Source organism: Lepus europaeus, chromosome 3 (assembly GCF_033115175.1).
Source record: "Lepus europaeus isolate LE1 chromosome 3, mLepTim1.pri, whole genome shotgun sequence".
NCBI classification, from domain to species: Eukaryota; Metazoa; Chordata; class Mammalia; order Lagomorpha; family Leporidae; genus Lepus; species Lepus europaeus.
In genome coordinates, this window is record NC_084829.1 from 86,242,213 (window position 1) to 86,258,268 (window position 16,056).

Genomic DNA, 16,056 nt, shown 5'->3' on the forward strand with positions numbered 1-16,056 from the left:
ACTTTACATATATTATCTTGTCTAATCTGGACAACAACCCAGACACAGGGGATTACTCTCCCCATTTTATCAGCCAGCAAACGGAGGCCCGGACAGGACTGGTGACCAGCCTGAAGGTCACCCCGGGGAAACAGAGAGGATCAAGGGCAGAGAGCAAGGAGAAAGGGAAGGCAGCCTGCCAGGGGCCCCTCTGCTGAAACGCTTTGGGTCTCAGTTTCCCTACACGCACAGGACGGGTGTTGGCCCAGGGAGCTCATGCAATTGCTGCTCTTACTCCACACCCTGCCTGGTCTGAAGACAGCTGGCGTCGCTTCCAGTCACCGCTCTGAATGAAGGTTGAAAGCGCACTTGCTGAGATCCCCACCCCCAGCTCGATGGTGAGGGGCCTTTGGGAGGTGAAGAGTGGATTCGAAGAAACCTCTAGGCCCGCACCCCTTCTGCCCCACGAGGTCGCAGCGACAGGTGCCATCTATGAACCAGAAACTGGGCCCTCAGCAAGGAAGCAGCAAGAGCAAGGAGCTGAGGATTGCCAGCACCTGCAGCCACGTGCGCACCACCAAAACTCCACCCTCTTCCATGCAGACCTCAGCTGCTGAAGACACACAACAGGGCTGCCAGCTGCGTCCCCATGATGCCTTGTAAGTCACTCAATAAAATTACCATGGCTAAAACACCCACTCCCATCATGCAACTCGACGCCATCAAACTCCTGAGGTTTCCAAAAGAGGGCTCTCCTCAAGCCCCACCCCCAAGCTCCACCCATTTTGAATATTCAATTAAGCCTCACCCATGTACCACGCCCTGTGCCTCCAGACGGTATAAAAGGATGGCCCTGCCCCTTGTTTGTAGCTCATTCATTCCAGGGCTTGTCATTTTCTCAAGAGCATGGTTTTGCTTTAAGTCAGTCTTGCTTTCCTGCTCACTTTATTTACATCTCTTCCTTGCATTCTTCTCACACGGAGACAAGAACCCAGACCCAGGCTAGCCAAGGGCCAGCCCAGCACCTTGAGCTTTTTTCCAGTCTCTAGAACTGGGAGAAATAAGTTGCTTGTGTGCCTAAGGCGCCCAGCTTGTGGAATTCTGTGATGTCAGCCTGGACTGTGCCGCCAGCCCCCGTGGCATTTCTCCAGGTCCCAGCAAGGGCAGTGGCCGGCCATGCCTCCCTTCCCTGACCCCACAGGCAGGGAAGCTCCTTTGGGGCAGGTGTGCAGGTGAGCTCTACAATGCGTTAGGCTGCGTGGGAAAGCCCATGGCCCTTATAACCAGAACTTCCCAGCCAGTCCCAGGCCAGCCAGGCAGAGGAGCCATTTTATGACTGACTTGGCCAGCCTGCCTTTTTTTTTTTTTTTTTTTTTTTTTTTTTTTTTTGGCAAAAAGAAAAACTGGTAATAGCAGGCTGGTGTCCCTGGTGAAGGCAGACAGCTGAGCCACCCGCAGCTGCTTCCTGCCCGCTCTCCTCTCCCTGACACTCTGAGGGACTCCAGAACCAGAGCTGGATTTCTGCCTGTGGGTAGGAAAGCCACACCTGCCTAGGAAGGGCTGTGACCTGGAGAACCAGCCCAGGCAGCACCGTGCAGCCCTGGGGGACCAGTCCCGACCCGGCACCGAGGGGCAGATGTCAGTCCTACCTCCAAAAGCCGGCCTCATTGTGAAGTCGTGGTCATCCACTCGGAGAAGCGGCCGAGGCTTGCCCTTGTGGACTTTGGTCACATCGAGGTTCTTATACAGGTGGCTGCAAAGACAAGCGAGAAATGTTTCTCTGTGGGCAGCACAGCCCCTCCCCTTAACAAGCTCCAACTCATCCTGATGTGGATTGGATGAACATGGTTGTGGCAAGTGGTGGAGGATTACAATGATTTTTCTCTTTTCAAAAACTTTCAGTTAGGAACAGGTGCTGTGGTGCAGGCAGGGGGCTGCACTGCACTTGGGATGCCCACAGCCCATATCCAAGTGCCTGGCTCAAGTCCCGCCTCCACTTCCAATCCAGTTTCCTGCTAATGCACCTGGGAGGCAGCAGGTGATGGCTCAAATACTTGGGTCCCTGCTACCCAGGTGGGAGACAAACTGGAGCTGAGCCCCTGGCTTGATCAGAACCAGTCTCAGCTGTTACAGGCAGGAGGGGGCGGAAACCAGCAGATGGGCACTCCCTCTCCCTCTGTTTCCAATTAAGTTTTTACAAACTTTAGGGCAATATTGTGGCACAGTAGGTGAAGCCGCCACTTGGGATGCCTGCTTCTTATATCAGAATGCCTGGGGTCAAGTCCCACTTCGGCTTCCGTTCCAGCTTCTTGCTAATGTACTTGAAAGGTATCAGGTGCCGGCTCAAGTACTTGGGTCCTTGCTACCCACATGGAAGACAAAAAGGAGTTCCTGACTCCTGACTCAGGCCTGGCTCAGTGTCTGCTGTGGCACGCATTTGAAGAGAAAGGCAGTGATACGGGAGTGAGCCAGGGGATGGAAGGTTCTTCTCTCTTGCTCTGCCTTCCAAATGAATAAAATAACTTAAAAAAAATACTGTTATAGGGGCCAGCACTATGGCGCAGCAGGTTAAAGCCCTGGCCTAAAGCACCAGCATCCCATATGGGCGCCAGTTCGAATCCCGACTGCTCCTCTTCCAATCCAGCTCTCTGCTGTGGCCTGGGAAAGCGGTGAGAAGATGGCCCAGGTCCTTGGGCCCCCGCACCCGCATGGGAGACCCAGAGGAAGCTCCTGGCTTTGGATCAGCGCGCCTCCGGCCGTTGTGGCCATCTGGAGAGTGAACCAGCAGATGGAAGACCTCTCTCTATCTCTACCTCTCTCTGTAACTCTTTCAAATAAATAAAATATTTTTTTAAAATAGTTATAATAATAATGGTTCTGTGATAAAGGTGAATCTTTTAAAAATATTTATTTATGTATTTGAAAGAGTTACGAGAGATCTTTCATCTGCTTGTTCACTCTCCAAATGGTCGCAATGACCAGAGCTGGGCTGGTCCGAAGCCAGGAGCTTCTTCCGGGTCTCCTACGTGGGTGCAGGGGCCTACTTGGGCCATCTTCTGCTGCTTTTCTAGGCAAATTATCAGGGAGCTAGATAGGAAGTAGAGCAGCCAGGACTTGAATCACCGGTGCCCATGTGGGATGCTGGCACCGCAGGCGGCGGCTTTACCTGCTAAGCCACAGTGCCAGCCCCTCATTGCCTCTGGATAAAAACCAGATTCTTCCCGTGATTCCCAAGGCTCCTGCTGGCTCCTGCAGCCTCATTGTTTCCTCTTCAGCGACACACCCCCTTCCACGGTCCCCGCTTTTCATTTTTTTTTTTTTTTTTTTTTTGACAGGCAGAATGGATAGTGAGAGAGAGAGAGAGAGAGAAAGGTCTTCCTTTGCCATTGGTTCACCCCCCAAATGGCCGCTATGGCTGGTGTGCTGCGCTGATCCAAAGCCAGGAGCCAGGTGCTTCTCCTGTCTCCCATGCGGGTGCAGGGCCCAAGGACTTGGGCCATCCTCCACTGCACTCCCGGTCCACAGCAGAGAGCTGGCCTGGAAGAGGAGCAACTGGGACAGAATCTGGTGCCCCAACCGGGACTAGAACCCAGTGTGCTGGTGCCACAGGTGGAGGATTAGCCATGTAAGCTGCGGCGCCGCCGGCCTCCCCACTTTTCATTTAAAGGTCACTCATCCTTTGGCCTAGGCCACTTCAAACTCAGCGTGTCCCAAACCAACCTGTGCATGTGCCAAATTTAAAAGGCAACAGGAGGCCCCACTGGAGGTATTCGGTCATGCAGAGAGGGAGGAGGATGCCCTGGGATTCATCAACCTGGTGACAGCAGTGTAAGCGCCTGCACAGTGAGCTTGCCCAAGTCAGTGCAGATGGGAGGGAAGGGAGCTGGGACAGGGCCTTGGGGGCGCTGGCATTTAAGGATGGGCTGAGGAGACTGAGACGTGACCGTGACCATGAGAGAGGAAGGAGGAAAACTGAGGGCCTAGTCCTACAAGCAGCAGCCAGCAGAGGCGTGGTCTTGTCTCCAGCTGTGAAGCCTCCCCACCCCACCCCCACCCCCCACAGGAGCACAGGCAAGGCCAGGGTTGGGCACAAGGGGACAAGAAGTGGCTGGGAGTGAGGAAGTGGCAGCAGCCTGTGGAACACAGCTCTCTGGGAGATTTATTTGAGGGGTGGGGAGGGGAGAGAAGAAAGTGGTTCCCCCATCATAAAACATGGGATTTTCAGAGCAGTGACACTGAGTTATAATATTATGGTGGATCTGTATTGGTATACATTTGTGCAAACCCTTCAAAGTGACACCACTGGGAGTGAGCACTAATGTGAACTGGGGGCCCCTGGGGATACAGGGCTTACAAGTCACCACTTGTAGGAAAGGCACCACCCCGTGCGGCATGATGACGGGGAGGCCATATGTGTGTTTAGGGGCCGGAGGCATAGGGGGAAATTCTCATGCCTTCTGTTGAGTTGTGCTGGGAACCTAAAATTGCTCTTTTAAAAAGCAGTCTTTAAATACTGTTTTCATAAGGGACATATTTAGAGAAGGATATAATTAACACACATATTCTGCTTTCTGAAATGGGGATTAGAGGGGGCTGGCACTGTGGCACAGTGGGTAAAGCCACCTCCTGCAGTGCTGGCATCCCACATGAGTGCCAGTTTTGAGTCCCGGCTGCTCTGCTTCTGGTCCAGCTCCCTGCTAATACACCTGGGAAAGCAGTAGAAGATGCCCAGGTACTGGGCCCCTGCTCCCGTTTGGGAGACCTGGAAGAAGCTCCTGGCTTCAGATCAGCCCAGCTCTGGCCGTTGTGGCCATTTGGGGATTGAATCCGCAGATGGAAGATCTCTGACTCTCCTCTCTGACTTTCAAATCAATCTTAAAAAAATAATAAACGGGAGTTAGAGGAGATGTGGTGCGTGCTTAGTTTTGATTCTAAAGGGAGAGGCTTGAATCTGATTTGAATGCTGAAGGGAATGAGCGGTGAAAGAGAAGCGGAGGCCGTGGGGGTGAGGGTGGGGGCAGAGTGCAAAGAGCCGCCAGGGTGCGGGTGGCTCTCCCGGTGATGTTGACAGGAGGAGCTGAATGGAGAGACAGAGAAACAGGCAGGGCCCGGGCCCTGGTTGGACAATGACACAGAAGTGTGGGGCTGTGAGCAGCAGTTCCAAAAGTGGAGCAGCAAGCTGAGGATTCCTGGCTTGTGGGGGAAACCTCTGCACTAGCACTGAGCAACGAAACCCTTGGTGACGGGTGTTCTCGCTCATATGGTGGGCAGCAGCCATGCACGGCTAGTGTAGTTGAGAAACGAAGCGGAATGGAACACTCCTAGTTAATTTAACTTCACAGTCACACGTGAGTATTGGCTGCTTTACTGAGGAGCATGGCTGCAGACCTCCCACGCGTTCCCCCATCTGGGCAGAGCTGGTCCAGAATGAAAGGCGACAACGATTTCATAGGAAGCGGCCACCATCTCGCTAGAGGGAACGTGGTTCCTGCCACAGAGTTTAAGCAGGAAACAAGCTTGTGTCTCTCCGAAGAGAATGTAGGTGGGCACCTAGCCTAGCAGTTTAGACGCTGGTTGAGATGCCTGCATTCCACGCTGGAGCGCCCTGGGTTCTGCACCCAACCAGGCTCCGACTCCAGCTTCCTGCTAATGCGCTCCATAGGAGGTAGCAGCGATGGCTCAGGCAGCCGAGTCCTTGCTGCACGTAGGAGGCCTGGCTGGAGTCCCAGATCCTGGCTCCGGCCTGGTGCCGCCATGGCAATTGCAGGAATTTTAGGAAATAAACCAGCTATTAGGAGATCTCCATCTCTGTCTCTAACCTAATTGTTCTTGTAAGTGAATGAAGTGTGACAAGAGCATGGGGAGTAAAATAAGTGTGTATGTAAATGAACAAACACTCAAAACAGAACCTCTCTATTTCTGAGAAACTTCAATAAGCTGCATATGGCAGAGACCCACAGACAGGCCCCAGGAAGTGGGGGTCCAGTTCCCCAATCTCCACACCTAAACCCTTGGCACCCACTCAGGTCAAGGCCCATCCCCAGTTCTCAACCACAACTGAACCATGGGGTCATCCAGGAGATTTCAAGAACTCCCAGTGCTCAGGCCTCCGCCGAAGCAAATCAAACCTCTGTGTTCGGCCTTGAACAACTCCCTCCCCTCTCGAAAGAGGAAATAACACAACCTAAACCTCTGCGGGGTGGGACTTAGCCTGCAGGAGTTTCAGAACCTCCCTGGGGGCTGAGAAAGTCTGCAAGTCACCGATTTAGTCACAGCATCAGCAGATGACGTGTGTCATCATTAAGGTGTTGCAGGAGCTAAACGCTTAAATCGGGAGTAGCAGTTCTTAGCCTGGCCTCCCCGCCTATCAGTTGGGGTTTCCAGAATGCTCATGTCTGGGCTCCACCCCAGAGACGTCTGATGGGCTTGTGCCAGGCAGGAAACCGTGAGTCTAGCAGAACGTGGACTCCTTCCTTCTTTCTTCCCCCTTTTTTACTTTTCTTTTTCACTGAGCGCCCTGTCAGTAGACTCTTACTTTAGCATCTTAGATTTGACTGCTTTAGGATTGCGTGCATCATGGTAAAATTGAAGGACTTGTGTTACCAGAGCCTAACCTGCTGAAAAACAAGGAAGTTTCAAGAAAGGTCAGTTTCTGGGAAACTGCAACTTAGCAGATAACAGGGAATACCAGTTTGGAAACCCCCCTTGTGCAATGGTTAAGATAAGTAAAACTGATGTGTACTAAGATAAGTAGAACTGCTGTATACTAAGATAAGTGAAATTACTGTAAACAAAAGCTCCATTCCCCTTTGTATTCACTTGCTTAAGATAATTTTGTGGTTTTTGCCTTTAAATACTGCCTGTAACCCTCGTCCAGCACCTCACTCTCTCAGGAGGGAGGGGTCCGTTTTGCGCAAAACGTAAATAAACCGCCTCTTGTGCTTGCATCGCTGGTGTCCGGAGTCTGAATTTCTGGGTCCCCAGGGTGCTACCAAGGACCCCGCCAGCTTTGGGTCCTTCAAAATAAAGCAAATGGCTGGGAATAAGTAAGTGTGAAAAACAGAGAAAAGAGAGTCACTCCTTTGTACTCTGGTTTACAGGAAGTAGCCTGACCCGGGCTCCAGCGCTGGGTGGCTCTGTCCCCAGCTGGGGCCTCATTCGCTGCTGGCTGGCTGTGTATGGCTTTCCCGGGGACAGGGACTCTGCAGACAGCCACCCTGACTGATGGGAAGTGCCAGATCTGGCTGGGAAAAACCTGCATTGCCAGACTTTAACTGTGCTGGTCTTAGAATCCTATTTATCGGGCCTGCTCTGTGGTGTAGCGGGTAAAGTCGCCACCTGCAGTGCCAGCATCCCATATGGGCACCAGTTTGAGCCTGGCAGCTCCACTTCTGATCCAGCTCTCTGCTATGACCTGGGAAAGCAGTAGAAGATGGCCCAAGTCCTTAGGCCCCTGTACTCACATGGGAGAGCCAGAAGAAGCTCCTGGCTCCTGGCTTTGGATCGGTGCAGCACTAGCCATTGTGGCCAATTGGGGAGTGAACCAACAGATGGAAGACCTCTCTCTCTCTCTCTGCTTCTCCTTTTCTCTCTGTTTTAACTCTGACTTTCGGATAAATAAATAAATAAATCTTAAAAAAAAAAAAAAAAAAAAAGCAATGGGAAAACCGTGGAAGGCGTGAGGCAGCTGGAGAGCGAAGCCCTGACCGGATTTGCTTTTGGACAATCCCTTTGTAGCTGCACATGCCCAGGAGCAGAGGCCTGTGGACATTAAGCACCAAAGTCCTATGTTGATGGTACTAAGAAGGTGGGAGGTCTGTTGGTTTTTCAGAGAGGCCTAGGGAGGGGCTCTTAGGTCGATGTGTGGGTGCTGGGTACCTTTTGGAGGAAGTTTCTGTGAGAGGGGTGGTTATGAAAGTGGAGTTGGACTCATCTGTTCTCGCCTGCTTGCTGGCTCCCATGTGATCCTCCACACATTGGCACACTCCCCGGTGTCGCCAGAAGCCAAACCGATCTTGCACCATGACTCTCCAGAACCGTGAGCTTCCAAGTAGCTTCTCTAGGGCGTTTGCTACAGGGACGAAAAGTTGACTGCCACGAACTTCCTCCCAGCTCTAGGCTGTGATATGGGGCCGAAGCCTGGTTCCCAGGAAGCAGGCAGGAACACGGCTTGGAACCTTCTCAAGAGCTTGCCTGCTCGCTGGCCTCCAGGAGCCGGGTGAGCCAAGCCTGTTTCTCAGCAGTGAGGGCGTGAGGGGCCAGGTCCCAGCACAGCAGCTGAGATGCCCAGAAGGCGGATGAAGAGCTCAGCCCAGGGCTTAGCAGATCATAGACATTAAATTGTGAGAGCAGCAGCTCGCTGCCCCTCTGCCTCGTGGGGAGCAAATCCCTCCCCCGTCAGCAGAGTTTCCACATCCATTTAGGGGAGGATTAGGGGACCGGAAGTCCCAGGATGCCACCGCCCAGCAAGAGACAGGAGGTTTCAATCCTGCCACTGCTGAGGCCTCAGGGTGGAGGGTTTTTCTTAAAAGGAGTCAGCTGTGTGGTAACTCAGGCTATTTGCATGAGCTTCATCTTTGCCCGGGAGATGGCTGGGCACTGCCCCGCTGGTCTCAGCCCCAGAACCCAGACTCCTGAGCCCCACCACACAGCAGGGCAGCCACCTTCATGGGCCCTCGGTCCCAGCCTTTGGGAGGGGGGTAGGGAGGTGAAGAAAGAAGCCAAATGTGTCCGCTGCACTGTGGTGTGGCTTACTGGGCATAATAGCAATGGCACTAACCACGTCCACGTGCACCACGTCTCTCCGCGGAGACCCTGAGCTGCAGACTTCACACTCACCCCACACGCTCCCAGCAGGGAAGGTCTCACCACCTCCCTGGAGAAAGTGGGGTTCAGAGAGATGAGGGCCCACAGCTGCACTGCCAGACAGGGGCAGCTCCAGGGTCTAGCCCTACTTTCTGACCTCTCAACTGCTTCTCTGTCCCTAAGCTACTCCGTGAAGGGTAAGGGCTGCAGGAGGTAGGAGGCAGGAGGGCAGAGCTGCTCCTGGGTCCTGCAAACCAGGAGGAGGATGGCTTGGGCATGTGGTCCCCAGAGGCTGCCAACGTGGAGGGGAAAACAGGCAGGGGAGCTCCAGGCTCGCAGACCCCCAGGGACACTGGGGTTATCCAGACAGCCCAGTCTCCCACGGCCCAGAGTTTGGTTTATATTTCAGATTGGGGGAGAAGAGCCTGCGAGGGCAGGAGAGGGTGGAGATTACGGAGTCAGGAGGCCATCTGGGGCAGGGGTAGAGGGGGTGGTACAAAGCCGATGACAGGCTCACTGGGGACACACAGGGTCAGCAGAGCAGCAGCCAGCTTTGAGAGAGCAGCCGAGGGCCAGAATGAGTATGACCCGAGTGCCACAGTCAGCGCATGTATGACCCGAGTGCCACAGTCAGCGCCATGCAAGAGAGGGCTGCCGGGCTAGAAGGCGTCGTCACGGTGTGTGAGCGGGAGACTGCGCGTGCAGTGTGTGACTGTACAGAGTTTGCGTGTCACCGAGACCTGTAAGGACAGGAGCTGACCTGCAGAGAGCAGGTGCCGTCCGGCTGCACTCAGAACAGTTTGGGTCATTTTGTACCTGTCTACTAACAGAGCTGGTTTTGGGGGTGAACTGTCCTGGGCTTGACTGAAGCATTTCTGGGACACAGCTCCGTGGCTGTCTAGCCGTGTGCATGCCCGGTACATGCACACAGGCTGAGAACCGTGTGTCCTATCCCTTTCCCCCACGGTCGATTCAAAACTAATTTTGAATTTGTACATGTTCTTCTCTCCCCACATAAGTGTTTTAAAGAAATCTTCCCTATCCCTAAGAGTCAGGTTTACTCTGTCCCCAGGCTCATGGAGCTGTCCGGGGAAGACGCTATGCAGATGCTGTGACGGCCCCGGGCTGCCCAGCTGGCTCTCTGGGGATCCCCCGTGGGTCCGTGCCAATGCCCGCACCTTTCTTAGGGGAGGGACATTAAAGCATTGGAAGCAATGCTTCCTCTCCAGCCTGAGTAGATCGGAGACCTGGGTTCCAGCCCTGTGGAGCCCCTTGCAAGCACCGGGAATCACTCCTGCCTCTGAGCCAACGCATCTGCACCTGGACAAAGAGCCTATGGAGAGAGTTGTCCAGCATGTGCCTGTGAAACACGGGTCGCACCAGACGGTCCAAAGGAGACCGTGGAGTTGTTGTTGGTACTCGTTCTGAGACGTGCTGTGTGATTTCATCCTCTAAGATTCACGGTGCCCGCTTATCTATCTATCTATCTATCTATCTATCTATCTATCTATCTAAAGCTGCTAGACGTTCTGTCTGAAAACATCTCTGGAAAATGATCACATCCAGGGTTTCCTGATCCTCTTTGACACTGGAACCCAACTCCACTCACTGCCTATTCACCTTTCGCAGAATCAGAGCCGGACCAGACACCCTCTGAGGTCCCTGTCTGTTCAACGGCCCACGGTTCTGGCGACGTAAGTGAGAGAGAATAAGCCTTCCAGAGCAGGGCTCTGCCCCAACCTACTGGAGGGCTCTGCTCCGCTGTTTTCAGCCGAGTAGAACTTGGCCCCAGTGAGTACTCCGCATCTCCCTGAGCTGTAATTGCCATGCAGTCTGAGCAGCAGCGAGTCTAACTCTTATTTATCTTTAGTGTTTTCCATTTTTTAAAAAAGACTTATTCATTTTGAAAGATTTACAGAGAGAGGGAGAGAGAGATCTTCTGTCTGCTGGCTTACTCCCCAGATGGCCCCAACAGCTAACACTGGGTCAGACCAGAGCCAGGAGCCAGGAGCTTCATCCGGGTCTCCTGTGTGGGTGGCAGGGGTCATCTTCTGCTGCTTTTCCCAGATGCATGGGCAGGGAAGTGGATCAGAAGTGCAGCAGCCGGTATGTGAACCAGTGCTCATATGGGACGGCAGCATTGCAGGGACAGCTTGACCCACTGTGCCACAATGTCAGGCCCTATCATTATTGTTTTCTAAAAATATGGAAGGCATCAAGCTTTAGTGTATATATTTATAATAGTACAGGTATATAATCTGTATTTAAATATATATTTTCCAAAAATTGCCACTGATAGCAGTGCATGATCAAAACTATTTAGGGCAGGATAAGCAACCACTCGGGACTCCTGCATCCCATATCGGACTATCTGGGTTCAAGCCTTGGCTCCACTCTCAATTCCAGCTTCCTACTAATGAACACCCTGGGCAGTAACAGGTTGTGATTCAAGTCCTTGGGTCCCTGCCACCCACTGGGAGACCCACAGAGTTCCTGGCTCTTGGCTTTAGCCTAGCCCAGTCTCAGCTCTTGTGGGCATTTGGGGAGAAAACCAGTGAAAGAAAGAGCTACACTTCCTCTGGCCCCCTCTTTCTCTCCCTCTCTCCCTTTGCCTTTTAAATTTAAAATAAATTTTAAAAAAAGGTTTGGAGACCACTGACCTAGAAAATGTACCAGAAGATATGAGTTTATATTCAAAACCACTGGTAACTTGACTCTGACCAGACTGGACAAGAGATGTGCAACAGCCCACATATGGTGTTTATGTCACAACCACTGTTCTTTCCTCATCTTCAAGCTTCACTGCTCCTACGTCTCCCTCCATCCTGGAGTATCACACTTCTACATCAGCGCAACACACACTTACCGAGGAACTTAGATCTGTAATGTAATGATTCTGAATGCAAATGTTGGGCCTAACCGGTATTTCTTAGGAACATCTCTATTACACCATGAGGTGGCATTCACTGTTGTCTACATGTATATCCTGAAAACTGTAGCAAATTCCAAATGCCTTTTCTAAGATTCAAATTGGCAAAATGAAACCAACACTATTACAGAGTGATCACCTACCAAACAATTTATAGAAGACAATTCCTAATTATATATTTTTTCTTAACGGTTTAGATTAGTTCCCGTATGCAGTTTCTCCCAAATGCTTGAGTGGAATTATCTAGCAAGCCATCCATGGGAATCCTGAGCCACAAAGTCACACAGTAGAGAGGCAGAAAGAGATTTCTCCTGAGTGAGACACCAACTCTCTGCCTTAAAGCAAAATAGGACAGCTAAGCCCAGGCATCGGAGTTTGAGCTCTGTCCTCGGCGCTTGACACAGAGAGTGTGTGTGGCCAGCGCAGTACAGGACCTGGACTCTGCAGGACCCCCAGCCCTTGTCGGGGGGGCTCTCCCGCCACCGTGCTCCTGCTGCACGGTGGCCTCCCTCCACTCCCACCCATGACCTTACCTTGGCCTGGGTGATTCCAGCTGCCCTGTCCATCTCTTCCTTCTGGGCTTTCTGCTCTCCACGAGGAGCACCAAGCAAAACAAAAACAAAACGAGTCTTGTCAAGTAAGGCATCTGTGGATGTCTGTGATGAAACCAGCTGCTTTCCAGTAGCCTGCACTGGGGCGAGCCCCCACTGCCTTAACCATTGATTCAGCCTGCTGCCCCCGGCGTGCTTCGCTGAGAGGCTCGGAGGGCCTGGCAGGCAGCGCAGAGCTGACTCTCCCGATTCACTGTCTGCTACCGGAGCCTCTTCCACCCCCACCCCTGCACAACCGACCGTGACACAAACACCCAGCTTGCCCTCCCTTCTGCTTGGTGATTGGCCATTAGTCAAGAAGTTTGGCCTTCGGTGAAACTCTGCTTCCACTGAACCCTAGAACAGCTTTGGCTAAAACTGTTACATAAAAAAATTAAATCTCTTGAACATGCCAGCTTTTTGCTGAGATCATTAATCCACCACTCTGGCTACATAAAGCCAGCCTGTCACATCCAGCAGAGGGTCAGCCTCTCTCCTCAGAGAAGTGCACGAAGGTGTAACCTGCCTACTGCACATGCAAATCATCCTGTCTTCAGAGGTTGCTTTATTCCCTGGTCTAAGAGAATATATTTTGCCTGTGGCCAAGGATACTTTTCCCCAGAATGCACATCATATTTTTTTAAGATTTATTTATTTGAAAGTCAGAGTTACACACACAGAGAGAAGAAGACGCAGAGAGAGAGAGAGAGAAAGAGAGAGAGAGAGGTCTTCCATCCGATGGTTTACTCCCCAATTGGCCACAATGACTGGAGCTGCGCCTCTCTGAAGCCAGGAGCCAGGAGCTTCTTTGGGTCTCCCACGTCGGTGCAGGGGCCCAAGAACTTGTGCCATCTTCTACTGCTTTCCCAGGCCATAGCAGAGATCTGGATCGGAGGTGGAGCAGCCAGGACTCGAACTGGCACCCATATGGAATGCTGGCACTGCAGGTGGTGACTTTACCTGCTATGCCACAGCACTGGCCCCTGCACATCATATTTTTTAAAGACATCAAAATATAAAGCACATTTTGGTTTTGAAGGATAGCATGATCTAAAGTAGGACTCATAACTGGGTAAGTTCTTCCATCATGAACATTAAGTTAACCTTGCTCTTTAACCCTGAGATGTATGAAATCAAACAGCATAAATTAGGCTTGAGCTCTATCTTAGGCTATGGAATCATGCACATTGGAAGTATAGAGATAAATACACGTGGTTACATTTAACCTACTGAACAGAACGGAATGTACCTGAAACTTAGTAGTTGTTGGCCTGCGTGTCCTGGCACTGGGGAGTTTAGTGTGGTCAAAACACAGGGAGATGCGGAGGGAGGCAGCAGAGGCAGAAGTGAAACAGAATCCGTTTCATTACCTGGGAAAGTCAGACTCAACAGAAGCTTGAGATTGCTTTTAGCCACATGGAATGACATGTTCCGTTTATTTTTTAAGAGATTTCTGATTGGGGTCGGTTGGTGGTTGGATAAGAGAAATTATAATAACCAAGGTTTGTCAGAAGGAAAGGGAAGATGAAGAGAAATAGAGGAATGAAAGTGTTGCTTAGCTCTGGAGAATACACCTGGGGAGTGAACAGAGTTGAGTGATGAGAGAGACACAGGGAGACAGAGGTATCAACAGCAGTATCAAGGATTTGAATCTGGAGGTAGGTCTGGTGGGCCATATCACCCTTAACAGATGTCAAAAATGGTGGACAGGCCGGCGCCGTGGCTTATCAGGCTAATCCTCTGTCTTGCGGCGCTGGCACACCGGGTTCTAGTCCCGGTTGGGGCGCCGGATTCTGTCCCGGTTGCCCCTCTTCCAGGCCAGCTCTCTGCTATGGCCCGGGAAGGCAGTGGAGGATGGCCCAAGTGCTTGGGCCCTGCACCTGCATGGGAGACCAGGAGAAGCACCTGGCTCCTGGCTTCGGATCAGCATGATGCACCGGCCGCAGTGGCCATTGGAGGGTGAACCAACGGCAAAAAGGAAGACCCTTCTCTCTGTCTCTCTCTCTCACTATCCACTCTGCCTGTCCAAAAAAAAAAAAAAAAAAAAAAAAAAAGGTGGACAAATTTGGTGGGGCAATGACTTGTAGGGTTTAAAGCACCGTGGGATCTCCATTTGCTTAACAGGCAGGTGGAATACGAGCTTGGAACTCAGGAGATGGGTCTGGACTGGAGAAGTAGGTTTGGAGCTACTAGTGCATGGTGGTAGTTTAACCACAGGAAAGGGTGAGAGCTTCCAAGCTCATAGAAGTCCAAGTGCAGAATCCTGGATGAACTGTATGCTTAAGGATGTGATGAGGCAGCTGGAATGAAAGCAGAGAACTAGCAAAGACACCTGCTACGAACCAGAGAGGGAGTTCTAGGGAGGAAGGGAGTCCACAGTCAGTGCCATGCAGAGGTCAAGCAAGGCAACGCCTCGCAGAAGGCAGGTTACTGGATCTGGCAACCAGAGCGCCGCTTGTGACTCCAGCGATGCAGTTTCCGGTGTGAGGTGTGATAGGAGGCCAGGATTAGGAATGATTCAGTACAGGAACTAATTCTGTGGTTCCCAAATGTGGCCACCACTCAGAATTATCCAGGGAATTTGTTTAAAAATCCTATGCTCAAAGGTTTAGTGGTGAAGCACAAAACCAATTAAAGTCCTTTTCCGAAAGGTCTTGCTTTTCCTTTCTTGCCTTTGGAGCAAGACTATAAAGAACTGGCTGGCTGGAGAGGCTGGCACTGTGGCACAGTGGGTTAAAGCCCTGGCCTGCAGCACCAGAATCCCATATGGACACCGGTTCAAGTCCCGGCTGCTCCACTTCTGATCCAGCTCCCTGCTAATAATGCTCCTGGGGAAGCGGCGTAGGATGGCCCATGTGGGAGACCCTGAAGAAGCTCCTGGCTCCTGGCTCATCTCTGGCTGTTACGGTCACTGGGGAGTGAACCAGTGGATGGAAGACCTCTCTGTCTCTATCTCGCTCTTTCAAATAAATAAAAAATCTTAAAAAAAAAAAAAAAGAAAGAAAAGAAAAAAAGAATTGGCCGGAATCCGAGAATTGTACTGGGTTATTGTTATTGTTTTCATGAAACATTTATTTGTTGCATTCTATGTACAACTTTAGATCCGACCAATTTTCTTCTTTGAAGCCTCCTCACTAAAAGCTTAACTGTGATTTCAGTTGGAAGAAAGGCACAGCTGGATGGTCTAACTGTCTCAGTCACAATGCTATTGAACTGTCATGCACACACCATAAATTCACCCCTTTAAAGTGAGGTTTTTAGAATACTCAAAGTTGTACAACTATCACCACTATCTAACTTTAGAAAGTTTCCCATCTTCCTGAAAGAAATTCCATACCCAGAGTCACTTCCCACTCTCCATTCCTTTTTTTTTTTCCCGACAGGCAGAGCGGACAGTGAGAGAGAGACAGAGAGAAAGGTCTTCCTTTGCTGTTGGTTCACCCTCCAATGGCCGCTGTGGCCAGCACACTGCGCTGATCCGAAGGCAGGAGCCAGGTGCTTCTCCTGGTCTCCCATGGGATGCAGGGCCCAAGCACTTGGGCCATCCTCCACTGCCTTCCCGGGCCATAGCAGAGAGCTGGCCTGGAAGAGGGGCAACCGGGACAGAATCCGGTGCCCCGACCGGGACTAGAACCTGGTGTGCCAGCGCCGCAAGGCGGAGGATTAGCCTAGTGAGCCACGGCGCCGGCCTGAAATAGGAAGTTTTATATTTCCATAGTCGAAACAATAAATAATTAAGTTTTTTTAAAAAAA

The 16,056-nt window shown here is 51.6% G+C and overlaps 1 protein-coding gene across 1 annotated transcript in view; it reads right to left on the reverse strand.

Moving 5' to 3' along the window:
* The window catches only part of GABRR2 (gamma-aminobutyric acid type A receptor subunit rho2), a 58,970-nt gene extending 46,596 nt beyond the window's left edge, over positions 1-12,374 (reverse strand). Inside the window, exons 1-2 of the mRNA XM_062186498.1 lie at positions 12,247-12,374; positions 1,629-1,732 (exon numbers count right to left, since the gene is read on the reverse strand). Of these exons, the coding sequence (XP_062042482.1) occupies positions 1,629-1,732; positions 12,247-12,359 (217 nt within the window). The 5' untranslated portion in view covers positions 12,360-12,374. The remainder of the gene's footprint in view (positions 1-1,628; positions 1,733-12,246) is intronic.
* Positions 12,375-16,056: the final 3,682 nt, after the last annotated feature.